At 41.3% G+C, this 13890-nt stretch overlaps 1 protein-coding gene across 5 annotated transcripts in view; it reads left to right on the top strand.

The window, feature by feature from the left end:
• Positions 1–3612: 3612 nt before the first annotated feature.
• Positions 3613–13890, top strand: part of GOLPH3 (golgi phosphoprotein 3) — a 55096-nt gene continuing 44818 nt past the window's right edge. For all 5 annotated transcript variants that reach the window (XR_014296449.1, XR_014296450.1, XR_014296451.1 and 2 more), the window contains exon 1: positions 3613–4112. Coding sequence is in view for 2 of the 5 variants with exons in the window: in XM_082649890.1 (XP_082506016.1) it covers positions 3888–4112 (225 nt within the window). In the remaining 3 variants the exon portion in view is untranslated. The remainder of the gene's footprint in view (positions 4113–13890) is intronic.

Raw genomic sequence — 13890 nt, 5'->3', positions numbered from 1 at the left:
ACCCATGTCCCCTGCATCAGCAGGCGGACTCTCAACCACTGCACCACCAGTGAAGCCCTGGCAGGCGATTCTTAACCATTGCACCACCAGGGAAGTCCCACTTTGCCTATTTTAAATTGGATTACTTCTTATTATTGAGTTGTAAGCATTCTTTATATATTCTAGGTATAAGTCCTTATCAGATATATGATTTATAATTTTTTTTTCCCCATTACATGGGTTGGCCATTTTCTTGATGGTGTCTTTTTTTTTTTAACATCTTTATCGGGGTATAATTGCTTTACAATTGATGGTGTCTTTTGAAGCACATTTTCTTAGTGGTGTTCTTTTAACAACGTTCAATTTATCTCTTTTGTTTTATCATTTGGGTTTTTGGTTATATCTAAGAAACCATTGCCCAATCCAAGATCATGAAGATTTATGCCAATTTTCATCTAAATATTTTATATTTTTAGCCATACACTTAGATCTTTGATCCATTTTGAGTTAATTTTTGTATATGGTATAAGGTAGGGGTTCAACTTCATTTCTTTTTGTATATGGATAGACAGTTGTTTCTGTACCATTTGTTTGTTTATTTATTTTGGCTGCATTGCATCTTAGTTGCTCAAGTGGGATCTTCATTGTGGCATGCAGGATCTTTAGCTGCAGCATGCAGGATCTTTTAGTTGCAGCATGCAGACTCTTAGTTGTGACACGCACGCGGGTTCTAGTTGCCCGACCAGAGATCGAACCCCGGCCCCTGCATTGGGAACGTGGAGTCTTACCCACTGGACCACCAGGGAAGTCCCTGCACCATTTGTTTTGAAAAGACTATTCTTTCCCCATCGAATTGTTTTGGCATCCTTGTTGAAAATCAATTGACCACAAATGTGAGAGTGTATTTCTAGTAACTTTGTGTGTATGTATGGTCTTATTTTTTTTTAATTTTTGTTTCATATTAGAATATAGTTGATTTACAGTGTTGTGTGTATGTGTGGTCTTAAAGTCTATATTGTCTGGTATTAGTATAGTCACTCTAGCTTGATTATGGTTGCTGTTTGCATGGTATGTATTTTACCACCCTTTATTTTTTTCAACCTACTTGCATCAATGACATAACAAATTACTACAAGTTCAGTGGCCTAAAACAATACACATTTATTATTTCAGAGTTTCCATTGGTCAGGAGTTTGGCATAGCTTAACCGGATTCTTTGCTCAGAGTCTCACAAGGTTGTGATCAAAGTGTTGGCTGGGCTACATTCTCATCTGGAGATTAGGGTCTTCTTCCAAGCTCATTCATGTTGTTGGAATAATTCAGTTGCTGTAGTTCTAAGACTGAGACCATCAACTCTTAGAGGTTACTGCTCTCCATAGGCAGTTCACAACACAGCTGTCTTCCTCAAGAGAGAATGTCTTGAGAGCAATCAAGAGAATGTCTCAGCTGACTCAAGTCTCTCTAATTAGGGAAGGGATGGATCCACTTTCGAGGGAAAGTGATTATGCCACCTGGTTACGCAAGCCCACCCAGGATAAGCTCTCTTTGATTAACTCAAAGTGAATTTATTAAGGACCTTAATTACACCTGCAACATTCCCTCCCTTTTGCCATATTCTAGTGGTTAGAAGTAAGTCACAAAGTCTGTTCACACTCAAGGAGAGGGGATTACATAAAAGTGTAGACACTAGGGCAGCAAGAATTATGAGGGCTGTATTAGAATTATGCCCATGACAGATGGGGACATGGGGAGGAGCACAAATTCTCTGTGTATGTTCAGTGGTAGAGGTTCAGACTCTTTCATGAGGTTGCAGTTAAGATGTTAACTAAAGGTTTGATTGGGGCTGGGATCCACTTCCAAGATGGCTGACTCACATGGCTGTTGGGCAGGAGGCCTCAGTTCCTTCCCAACTAGACCTCTTCATAAGGCTGCTTGAATGTCTTCATGATATGGCAGCTGGCTTCCCTCAGAGTGAACGATCTAAGAGAGAGCAAAGGAGAACAAGGAAGAAGCTGCAAAGACTTTTATGTCCTAGTCTAAGAAGTCACACACAGTCCTGCCTGCCACATTCAATTCACTTGAAGAGAGTCACTAAGTCTGGCCCACACTCAAGGGGAGGGGAATTAGGCTTCACCTAATTTGTTGACATATTTTAAAATCACCAGGGGGAGGGGAGAACAACTGGGTGAACAGGGTCAGGGCTAGAAGGAAGATTTTCACTATAGCTATCTTTATACTCTTTAAACTTTTGTATTTGACTATATTAATCAAATAATTATATTTCTTTTAAAAAGAAACATTTTAAGCTATTTGGGAAAGAACTGGGAGAGAAATAAAAGAAAAAAAATGAGTCGAACAGGATGTTAATGAGAGAAATTAGTTGAAGTGAAATTGACCTTTGCCCAAAAAGATAGGAAACAGGGAGGGTCTACTTTGTGCTCACCCTGCCCCCTTCTCCCCACCCCAGGAGATTTACTTCTCACTTTCCCGGGCACGGGGTGATTGTGATGGTGCACGGCCAGTATGCGTTCTGGATAATGGGTTTGTGGAAGAGGAAGAACTCTGTAAGCCAAAAATGTTCTATGCGATGGTTTTACCGTGGGCGTTTATTGCTTCTTATAGCTTAAGTCCTGTTACATTCCTCCTATCTAAATCATTCTGTAACCACAGCCTGTGATCACTATTGACTTTAAATAATATCGGATGGCATACAATGCCATTTCTGGATAATGTTTTACTTATAAGCTCCACTCTTCTGGCCCTACAAACCCCCCTCTCAGGTTGGACATCTATTCTTTAACATAACTTGCTCAAACTGTCAAGCACGCCAAGAGGATTTACCCGAGTAAATAAACTGAAAGAGATTTAATGTGTACAAAGACTTGGCAGGAAACCCAACAGGTTTATTGTCTCTATAAAAAGTTCGTTAAGGTCGACTGTACCGACGTGTGCAGTACTAACTGTACTCACTGTGCCCTGGTCGGGAAGGAGGAACAAAGTTTTACAAACAAAACTATTCAATTTGTTCTAACCTCTCTTTTCATACCGTAATACACCCAGAAAAACTAAAAGTCCGCTTTCAGGCCATTTAAACGCAGTTACTCCTTCTGAAGGGTCTGGGAATGTGGGCAGAGCGCGCGCCCTCTCCCCGCCCCATCAGCGGTGAGCAAAGTCCTTCCAGTGACTCGTGGGGACCCCGGATTCCAAGCCGGGTCTCTGCAGCCCCGGGCGAGGCCAACTCCGAGGACGGTGGTGTCTGGGGTGCTAAGGGGACAGCTCCAGACGGAGCAGGGTTCACCCTCGCGAGGCCAAGCATGTCCGGATTCGCTGGGGCCTTGCCAGACTCCGGCTCCAGCCCCGGTTCTTTGGGGGACACAGGGGAAGGCGAGCGGAGGAAGGACACGTCACGGGAGGGGGGCGGCGGGCCGGGCGGCGAAGGAACCCCAAGAAAAGGGCGAGCGCCGGAGGAGACCCGGGGGGCGGAGAGAGGGTCGTTGACATCGAGTCCCGGCCCCCGGGTCCCTGCCCGCCGCTTCCGGCGTTCTCCCGGCCCGCCCCGCCGCGGCCTTGCCACATCCTCCAGTGACGTCAGCCGGCGCCGCCATATTGGAAAGGCGCCGCCGCCGCCGCCGCTTTCTCCTCCTCCACCGCCTCCGCCTCGGAGCTCCGGCAGCCCCTGGGCTGCGACCGCAGGAAGGAAGGAGCCCCTCGCCCGCCCCGACGACCGGCCCGCCTGCTTCGCCCCGGCCCGTCTCCCCATGACTGCACCCGGCCCAGATACCGACGGACGTCGCCTCAGCACCCGGGTTTAACACGGAAGCGCGGGTCGGGGGCCGCGAAGGGAGGAAGAGGGAGACCCGGCAAGTCCCGCGTCCCTCTCGGCCCGGCGCGGCGCCTCGGCCGGAGCCATGACCTCGCTGACCCAGCGCAGCTCGGGGCTGGTGCAGCGGCGCACCGAGGCCTCCCGCAACGCCGCCGACAAGGAGCGGGCGGCTGGCGGCGGCGGCGGCAACGGCGAGGACGACGCGCAGAGCCGTCGCGACGAGCAGGACGAAGACGACAAGGGCGACTCAAAGGAAACGCGGCTGACTCTCATGGAGGAGGTGCTCCTTCTGGGCCTCAAGGACCGAGAGGTGCGGGTGCAGCGGTCAGGGCGGGGGCGGCCGGTGCGGGGCCCCGGCACCAGGCGGGAGCCTGGCCACCGGCTCCGCGCGCGTCTGCCCTCCCAGCTCCCGAGCTCCGGGCCCGGGAGCGCCCAGCTGGTCCCGTGCGTCCAGATCCTCCCCGCCCTGATTGCTTGGATTTCCCTTCTTTCACAGTCACTCCTTTCATTTTGACTCCCCGGCGGTCTGTTGCTTCCTCGCTTTTTTCCGCGTGTTTAACCCGGGTAGACCCCAGGGTACAATTCCCACTTGGAGACTTGCAGGTTAGAGTGCACCCGAACTCATAGGTTCTGCAGGTTTTAGGACCTGGGAGATCAGTGGACCTAGGTCCACTCATCTGCTTTCTGGGTGATTTTTTTTTAAAAAAAAACAAGGTGTACCGTTTGGAATTTTGAAAACATTTCGGTGAAATGGTAATGGAGGCAAAAGTTGTTTTACTGATAAAAGTCCAACAAAAATCTCATGAAACCTGGAAATGGACTTCCTAGGTAAATTTGTTTTGCGTGAGAGATTATTTTTAGTATCGCGTTTACATTTTACCAGTTTACTATTCTTTAAAAAAGTCTTGCAGTCTCAAGGAGGGGCATTTTCGTGGGCGCGCTTGAAATGCTAAGTTTGTGATTTGATGAAAGGCCTCAGCGTTTCCATAGATACTTGTGTTCTGACTCTGAAACGATTGTTTTCACCCCAATACCTTGTGAGATTGTTCACACATAGAGAAGTTGAGAAAAATGCTGCAGTGGACACCTATACACTCACCTTCTAGGTTCTGTAATTAACATTTTGCTATATTTGCTTTATCACGGGTCTGTCTCCAAAAATGATTATTTTTAGAGACCTGCCAGAGGGTCAGACAGATGAATGGATATTGTATAAATCGTGTATGGTGAGGGGTCCCAGAAGCTTGTTTTATCTCCCTATGGAAACTACAGACGGCACATTTTGAGAGTCAGATACAAAAATATCTAAGTTTTTTTTTTTTAAATAAACTTTTCCCAGTTCACAGAGGTGGGCAAAAAAAAAAAAAAAGTCTTATTAAAACAACTTAGTCTTATTCACCAAAACTTATCAGATGTAGGTGAGTTTTATATGTATTGTTTGTGGACTCCTGATATTTAGTAATCTAATGAATTAAAATTTACCTTGATGGACATGTCTAGAGTATTTGCATTTTCTGGGTTTCCAGTTTGCTCAGGTTTTTCTGATGATCTCTTGAAAAAAGTTGATGTTCCTCTGGCTATGAAAGGGGCCCCAGTATCTGTGTTTTAATTACTGAGTTATGATGAAAGCAGACTGTATGTGAAATTTCTTTTTGTTCTTTGGAAAAGCAAACTAGTTGTATAGTGTCCTAGAAATGTGATTTTAAGAAAGTATTCTAAAAAAAAAAAGCTTTTTTTAGGCTTCACCATTTAGAATCTTGGTAATAAACATTTTTCTTTAAGTCTCTTTCTTTTTCCTTTGGGACAAAAGTAACATTATAAAAAATACCAAAAAAAAAAAAAGCAAAGTGAAGAAAAGTCATCCATATTTCTGAGTGAACATTTTGGTTTATAGTTTTTGAGACTTTTCTATGTGGATACAGTCTGTGTGTAAAACTAAAACGCTAAAACCAAAACTAGCTTTTGGACTTCTGAGTCACTCTAAATGAGAAATTATGGTGAGAAGGTACCTTTTTGTTTTTTTAAGTATGTGTTACTCTAAATGTTTAAGGTGAAACATATTAACATGCTGTTTTTCTGTGATTGGTTTTCATGAAGATAATCTAAAGAATTTATTTGTTGAAGCTTAATGATACTTAACGAAACCTAGAAAATTTAAAGTTCTTTGGTGGTACATAATTGAAACCATCTGTTGTGTTTGTGTCAGGAGTCACTATACTTTGCCATGTCATGGCCAAGGTCCAGACAACTAGCTAATTCTGAGCATTTCAACAACCACATAGGGAAACTTTTTTCCCTTTGCAGGCAGGTGCATGGAGTTGAAGTGGCAGTGGGTGGGGTTGGGACTTTGCATTGCTTTAGACTTAGGTTTTAGGGATTAACCTGTATGTTTTCCCCTGTCCTCACGTCTTTACATAATAACTAGCCCTGGCAACTCATCCATTCATTTCTTTCTCTTTAGGAGATTCCTTCCACCCGCCTGTCGCCTGTCCCTATGTCTTCAACTTGTATCACTCTTTTTATGGGACAGGAATTACTCTCTTACATAGGTTCTAGGCATTTACGCTTTTAACTTACTAAGTTTATTATTTATATAAAATGTGTTTATTTAATTTATTTCTGGCTGTGTTGGGTCTTTGTTGCTGGCGCGGGCTTTCTCTAGCAGCGGCGAGCGGCTCCTCTTCGTTGCAGTGCGTGGGCTTCTCATTGTGGTTGCTTGTCTTGTTGTGGAGCACGGGCTCTAGGCGCGCGGGCTTCAGTAGTTGTGGCACATGGGCTCAGTAGTTGTGGCTCACGGGCTCTAGAGAGCAGGCTCAGTAGTTGTGGCGCATGGGCTTAGTTGCTCCGTGGCATGTGGGGTCTTCCTGGACCAGGGCTCGAACCCATGTCCCCTGCATTGGGAGGTGGATTCTTAACCACTGCACCACCAGGGAAGTCCCCTTACTAAGTTTAATATTAACAAATTATAAACTTTACCTGTAATATATACAGCTTAATAAATTCACTGCTTTAACTTTTTATTATTTTAACTTAGTGTCCATCTTTGTTATATTTCTGGGTACTTTTAAGATATTTAAAAGCTAAATTCAAAGGTTAGGTTTGTCATTAATGATGGACACATTTTATATATATGTGAGCTAACCTTACTTGAAATCAGAACAAGAAGAATTTTAAAGAAATTGTGAGAGGTGAAATTAGTTTGACTTTTCAAAAATGCTGAGACTTACGGTTCGTTAAAAATGGTTTTTGTTGAATAATAAACCCACAGAAAAGTGCACGAGTGTGAAGAATTTTTGCAAATTGAACACACCTGTTGAACCAGCACCTAGATGAGGAAACAACATGACCAGCTCTCCAGAAGCCCTGCTTGATTTCCTTTTCCAGTCACTGCCTGGTCCTCAAGGGTTACCACTGGCTTGACTTTAGAATTCAGCATAGAATAATTTTACCTATTTTTGTACTTTTATTTGTGCCTTTTGTAAAGCAAAGTTTGTGAGCTTCATCCTTATTGTGTGAGGTTGTCATTTGTTCTTTCTCATTGTATTATCAGCTTACTTTTAACACATTTACAATCTATAATATTAAAATTATTTTAACTCGTATCCTGAATCTAGTATTCTCTCCCTCACCCTTTTGCTGAACAGAAGGCTCAGCTTGCCCGCCAGTAAGCAGATGGTCTGGCTTCAGATTACCTATTAGGGTGACTCTAAAGTTATTGTGAGTTTCATTTCAGATTTTTTACCAGTGATTTTCCTTTCTGTCTTTAATTGAAACACCAATGCCTGGGCCCCTCTGGGGATTCCGATGCTCAGTCTGGGCAGAGGACATAGGTATTGAAGTAAATTGTCAGAGGCCACAGCAAGGATGGCAGATGGGTTTAAATTTGAATTCAACTTCCAAATAATTAGCAAGATTTCTGCTGTCTCCCCTGTAGTTGAGAGGAAGGGACTGCAAACAAGCTAGGTATTTTTTTCCTCCCAACTATTTGATTTTTCCATAGGTGCCTCCAGTAGTTAGTGTTTTCAGAATGCCTCATTGAGAATTATGTGAAATAACTGGTGTCATATACTTTTAAATATCTTCATTCATGACAAATCTTAGTGCATTAAAGTTGGATTTGGTTACTTTAAACGGCCAGGTATAATTTAGAGTGTGCATGTGGAATAGCAGAGTGGAAAGAGGCAGTATAGTATAGTCCTGGTCTGCGGTGTATCCTTTGTTTTCCATGTTATTTGATCTCTGAGCCTCAAAGCTCTCTAAAATGGAGAGAAACGTAGACCTCTCCTATGGTTCTGATTGGACTGCTGCGGACATTTATTGTTTTACTCTCCACCTTGTCCTTTCTAGGTTTTGTCTTGTTTTTAGGGTGTTCCCATTGGATGTGTTTCCAGGGTGCACTGTTGAAGCATTTACTCTTTCTCTCTTGTGGTGCAGTCAGACCTAGGCTTGTCCAACCAGACATTTCCTCCTGGGGCTTTGGATCTTGAGAACAGAACAGCAGGCTTGTGGGGGGTGTTTGGAGACCCATCAGAGGAGTGTCAGTGTAGGTCAGAGTGTTCTCTGACTTGGGTCCCTTAGCTTCTTTCTCCCTAGCCCTTTGGTGCTTGTCTTTCCCATCCCGATTTTCCAGGCACCTTTCAATTTTGTAAGCTTTAGGAACCTTCCAGTAACGTCCCTTTTTAAAGAAAGCCAGAGTCAATTGTTAATGTTTTTAATGCTTGCAGATAAGAACCTTAATGTGATAATTTAACTCTATCTTGAAAAATAAGTAAGTGCTTGAGCTGGATAATACACACTTAGGGTAAAATAGTTAAGTTTAACTAAAATGATGGAACTGACTTTTGTGTGGCTTTTAAATTGGCTCCAACGATTGATACCAGACTGTTCCATTTTTGGAGTAAGTTTCCCAAGGTTGCTACTTTGAAATACAATACTTATCAAGATGGCTAACTTTGTTTTTTTTTTTTTTTTTAATTCTCCTTTCTATACATGCAGTAATACACACCATCTCTGGATATCAAATCTGTTAATGAGAAATTCATTTAACAAATATTCAGTATTTAAAGGTGTGCTAAGATTTCAGTAATTTAAAGTATAATAAAGACTTCAGAGTTTTGGAATTTTGTTATTTAATACAAATAATATGCTATTCATATTTTTGAAAGATTTGAGTTTTCATTTATTTTTTTCAGGTGTATTTAAGAGTAAGTACACATATAAGAGATATACAGGATCTCAAAAATTAGTTTTTGGAGGTCATTGAACCACTTGATTGTATCTTTTAAACAAGATTTTATGTTAGTGAGGTTACTTTTCAGTGCTTCAGCGTCCTTTCACAGTGTGGCCCAAACATTCACTGATTCATTTTGTAAGTCATACTAATATTTGATATTTATTAATTTTAAACCATCTGAGCATTCCTGTATGGATCATTTGAGATTATCTTGTAGAATTGTACTTTGAAATTATTTTGATCAAATATTTGGGGTGTTTTTCTGATGTTTAAAGAGATTACCTCTTACAGTAAGTGTCAGCTTACGTGTAAATCTCAAAAGACCCTAAATGCATGATGCTTGTCCAGTTATGTCGTGTTAAACCTTTGGCCCAAGCAAACTTTCCCTACTTTGTATCAGCATAATTTTTCTGCTATTAGAGTAAATTGTATCATTCAGAGTTGCTGTAGTCTTTGTTCAGGGGATTTTATTTTCATGCTAGTTTCCTTTTGAAGCAGCACAAAGAGACTGCTGGTCCCCATGTTTCTTCCACATAGTAAGTGTAGTGACAAGTAACAAAAGTGGGAGCCTGGCTTCATTTTTGAATTGATGTTAGTGGCTTTAGGTTTCCCTGATCAAAGCTTGAAAGACTGCAACATGTTTCAAAAGTATTGTAGAGTGTTATAATGTAATTTAGTAAATCTTGGGGTTTTAATTTAGGTATTACAGGTAAATATATAAAATAGGCTGTTATTTTATTCATATTATCTCACCTTATTAGTTGTTTGGTTAACATCTGATCTGCAAGAATACAAATAATATTAAAGTACATTACATTGCCAGAAAGAATGCTTCTTGTAAATATATTTTTAAGCTGAAAGAGTTAAATTTTAAAGGAAAAAAAGACCCTTTTTTTAAACTTAATAAATTGTGTATAGTTTACATATTCCTTTAATAAGGGAAGGTCTTAAATTGGAGTCAAAGGATGGAGTTTAAAAGTCTGTAAAACGTTCTTCAGTTGTGTGTGTTGTATGTGTATATTTTTCTGGAGAAAGAGAACATAGCCTTCATCAGATACTCAAAGCATTTAGTGAACCAGAAGGTTAAAAATTATCTAATAGAAACTGTTCCTTTGTTTTAGTTTAAGTTTTTTGTTTTGGCTGTGTTTTGTCTTTTTTTTTCCTCTTGAAAATTGACTACAGAAAATTTCAGGTTTCAGGGTTGTGGTGGGTTGGATTTTCAGTTCTGTGAGATTTGAGATAGGAAGCCAGCATTTCTGTAGCCTGGTCATTCTACCACATGTAGAATTCTAATACCTTCCATGCATTAATCAAATATTTATTGAGCCAAGTCCTTGATGAGGTGCCAACACTAGGAAGAAGTTCTCTATCTTCAAGCCCATCTCATTTTGTTCTGTGGGTCAAAACTCTTACAGTAAACTAAAAAACTAAATTGTGTTGCTGTCGTAGAATTTTCCCATGGTGAATATCTCAGCTTGGCATATAGCTGCCATTCAGAAAATATTTACTGAGTAAATCATGTATTTTCATTTAGGGTAGCGTCATACCCAAGGGAGGGAAAATTGGTTCTGGGGGTGGTGGTGAAAAATTCTTACTTCTTCTATGTGTAAAGCATAGATACATGTATAGTGTGCCATGTTACTAAAATTTTATGGGGGAGGGTGTGGTTATAGAAAAAAGTCTGAAAAAGCTTCTTTAGGGAGCAGTAATGGGAAAAAAAGTTGAGAAATAGTGAAATAAATTAATATTGAAAATACTAAGTTTGTGCTGAGTTGAGGATTAGAAATCTTTTTCTCCAATAGGACTTTTTTTTTTTTTTTTTTTTGCGGTACGTGGGCCTCTCACCGTTATGAGCGGCCATGGCTCATGGGCCCAGCCGCTCCATGGCATGTGGGATCCTCCTGGACCGGGGCATGAACCCGTGTCCCCTGCATCGGCAGGCGGACTCTCAACCACTGCGCCACCAGAGAAGCCCTCCAATAGGACTTTTTATTGTACTAGAATTTGACTTGTAGCTCAGTAGTAGGAGGAACAGTTTTAGTATACTGAGCTGCCGGGAGTTGTGAGTTAAATTTTAAGAACAAAGTTATTCTTGTTGGTTAATGATGTGTAGGTAAACTCTTTGTTCCCTACTCTCTACCCTCTGCCCTGTGGAGGGACTGGAAATAAAGGATTGCATATAAATTGCTAGTGGTTATTTTTACTCTGGTTTCATTTTCTAGTTCCAGTTTCTCAAATGCAACGGTTAAAACAGTTTTATACTATGTTAACAAAATAAGCTCAGAAATAGGATTTTAAGAATTTAGCTTAAATTTCAGTCACTGAATTGAGCTTGTCATTTAATTTTTGTATCTATGCCCTGTTGTATAAAATGGAAACAGATTTAGTTCAGTCCAACTTCTTTTGTTTTAAATAAATTTATTTATTTATTTATGGCTGCATTGGGTCTTTGTTGCTACACGCAGGCTTTCTCTAGCTACGGTGAGCAGGGGCCACTCTTTGTTTCGGTGCACGGGCTCTAGGCACGTGGGCTTCAGTAGTTGTGGCACTCAGGCTCAGTAGTTGTGGCTCACAGGCTTTAGAGCGCAGGCTCAGTAGTCGTGGCGTGCAGGCTTAATTGCTCTGCGGCGTGTGTGGTCTTTCTGGACCAGAGCTCGAACTCATGTCCCCTGCATTGGCAGGCGGATTCTCAACCACTGTGCCACCAGGGAAGCCCTAGTTCAGTCTAACTATTGAACACCTATGTGCCAGTGTCTTTGCTGGTGGTGAGGTTGCAAAGAAAAACTTCTCACCCTCAGGAGCATCCAGTCTATATAGAAGACAGATTTGCAAATGATTCCAATAAAATAAGTTATTGACTTTAATGGAAGTACACGTTAAGTGCAATAGGGACATAAGGGGGTGCCTTGGATCAGGAATTAGAAGATTGCCATGTTTTTGATTTCCAACCTTGCCTTTGAGTAGTTAGAATAATTAGTTAGGATAAATGCTTTAAATTCTTAGACCCTCAGTTACCCGCTGGGCACAATGGGCCTACATTTGTGGGCTGTCCCATAACCTCTGAATTGTAGGGATCCAGTGAATTGGCATATGTGCAAGTGCTTTAAAAACTGCAAGGTGTTGAACAAATGCAAATAGGTAATTACTTAGCCCAGAGAAGAATTAAGATTTATAGTGATCTTGACAAGTATTTAATATTTCCACTGTTTTTATTATTTCTTAACCCTCTTGTGCTTTGCTGGGCTTAGTGAACATTCTGTTCAGATGCAATTAGTTATCTGTGCTCGCTTATCTTTGTGTTTGTCCTGAACCTACAACCCGTTTTTTTTTTTTTTTGGTAATCCTTGGCATGCTGTACTGGGAAATCTGGAAACCTGAAGTACCACTTCTTATTCTTAGGCCAAGTCCAGAGTCTTCCTTGAACAATTCTTATAAGATCCTGCTGACTCTCCAGAGACATCAGAAGCCTCCAAACCTCCAAAATGATAAATGATTCTAATGACAAGTAAATAAAATAACACGTGTAAAGTGCCTAGTATAGTTGGTGCACAGAAGTATTAGGTTTCATCATGTCTTGGCTCTAAGTTGAAAAGCTTAAAAAGGTCCTTGACCTCTTCTAACCCCTCTGGTCACCAGTTCTTCCCACCTTTCGTTGTTCCCACCTCTCGGTTTTGATGCCCCTTCTCCCATTTTTTAGGGGGAAGGGTCCTTCCTCCCTAAGTTCAAGGCCAGGATCTCTTGAAGGTCTTAGGGCTGGGTCGCCTCGAGAAGGCATTGGCCCACAGCTCTTTCTTTTTAAATTTATCTTTATTGAAACATTTTCCCCATTTCCTCCATATCTTTTAATTTACTTTTCATTTCTCCTTCACTGTAGGTCCTTTGGCTACCAAAGTGCCTTCCCTGAGGAGGTTGAGAGTGGGGAAAGACGTGGGAATAACAATTTCCAAAATTGCCCCAAATTATAAAATTGTACTTTGTGCAAGGTTTTGTTAAATGGGACTAGGAGTGAAATAAAGTAACAAGAAAAGTCCTGGTCTTCACAAGTATATAGTCTAGTAGTGGGGAGATAAGGCACTTGAGAATTAAAGTAACAGTGTAAAGTAGTACTGTCCTAAGTGCCAGCTGGGTAGTAGAAGACAGTACATTTTTGGTTCAGAGGAAGTAGTGAATTAGGCTGAGGCTGTCCCGGAAAGTGTCAGAAGCAATGGGGAGTTGGGCCGGACATTGCACTATTTACAGAAGAAGGGGCATTTCAGTTTAGGAGAGTAGGGGGAGCTAGGGCTTGGAACAGAACCTCCTGGGGAATTCTATTCACAAAGTACTTTGAAGCTGACTGGAAATTGGTTTTGGGATTAGCTTCCATTTGATTGTCACAAGTAGTGTTTTAAGATGGCGTCTATGAAATTCTAAATTAAAGTTAAAAAATTGTTTTAACATACGTTTTAGTGATTTTCAAAAATATTTGGTATGTTTAGAAATTGTTTTTAAGTTTTGAACTTATAGTATTTTGTCCATCCATCCATCTGTCTCTCACTTGTCCTCAAATAGTTGAGGATCGTTTATGCTCTGGGCAGTGTCCCTAGTGCTGGGCTAGAAACATTATTAAAATGGTTCCCTCGTACAGTCTCCATAGTCTTAACTGTGACTGATAGGTCTAAAAGAATAAAAGGAAAGGTTTTTTTTCAACTTTTTTTTATTGTGGTAAAATATACATAACGTTTACTGTTTCCGCCATTTTAAAGTGTACAACTCAGTGGTGTTAAGGACCTTCACGTTGTTGTGAATGTTGCAACCATCATCACGATTCCTTTCCAAACTGCAACTCTTAACCATTAGCTAACTGCTCCTTTCCCCC

Source organism: Grampus griseus (assembly GCF_964374135.1).
Source record: "Grampus griseus genome assembly, chromosome: 3".
In the NCBI taxonomy this organism is placed as follows: domain Eukaryota; kingdom Metazoa; phylum Chordata; class Mammalia; order Artiodactyla; family Delphinidae; genus Grampus; species Grampus griseus.
This window is presented reverse-complemented; position numbering and strand designations above follow the sequence as displayed.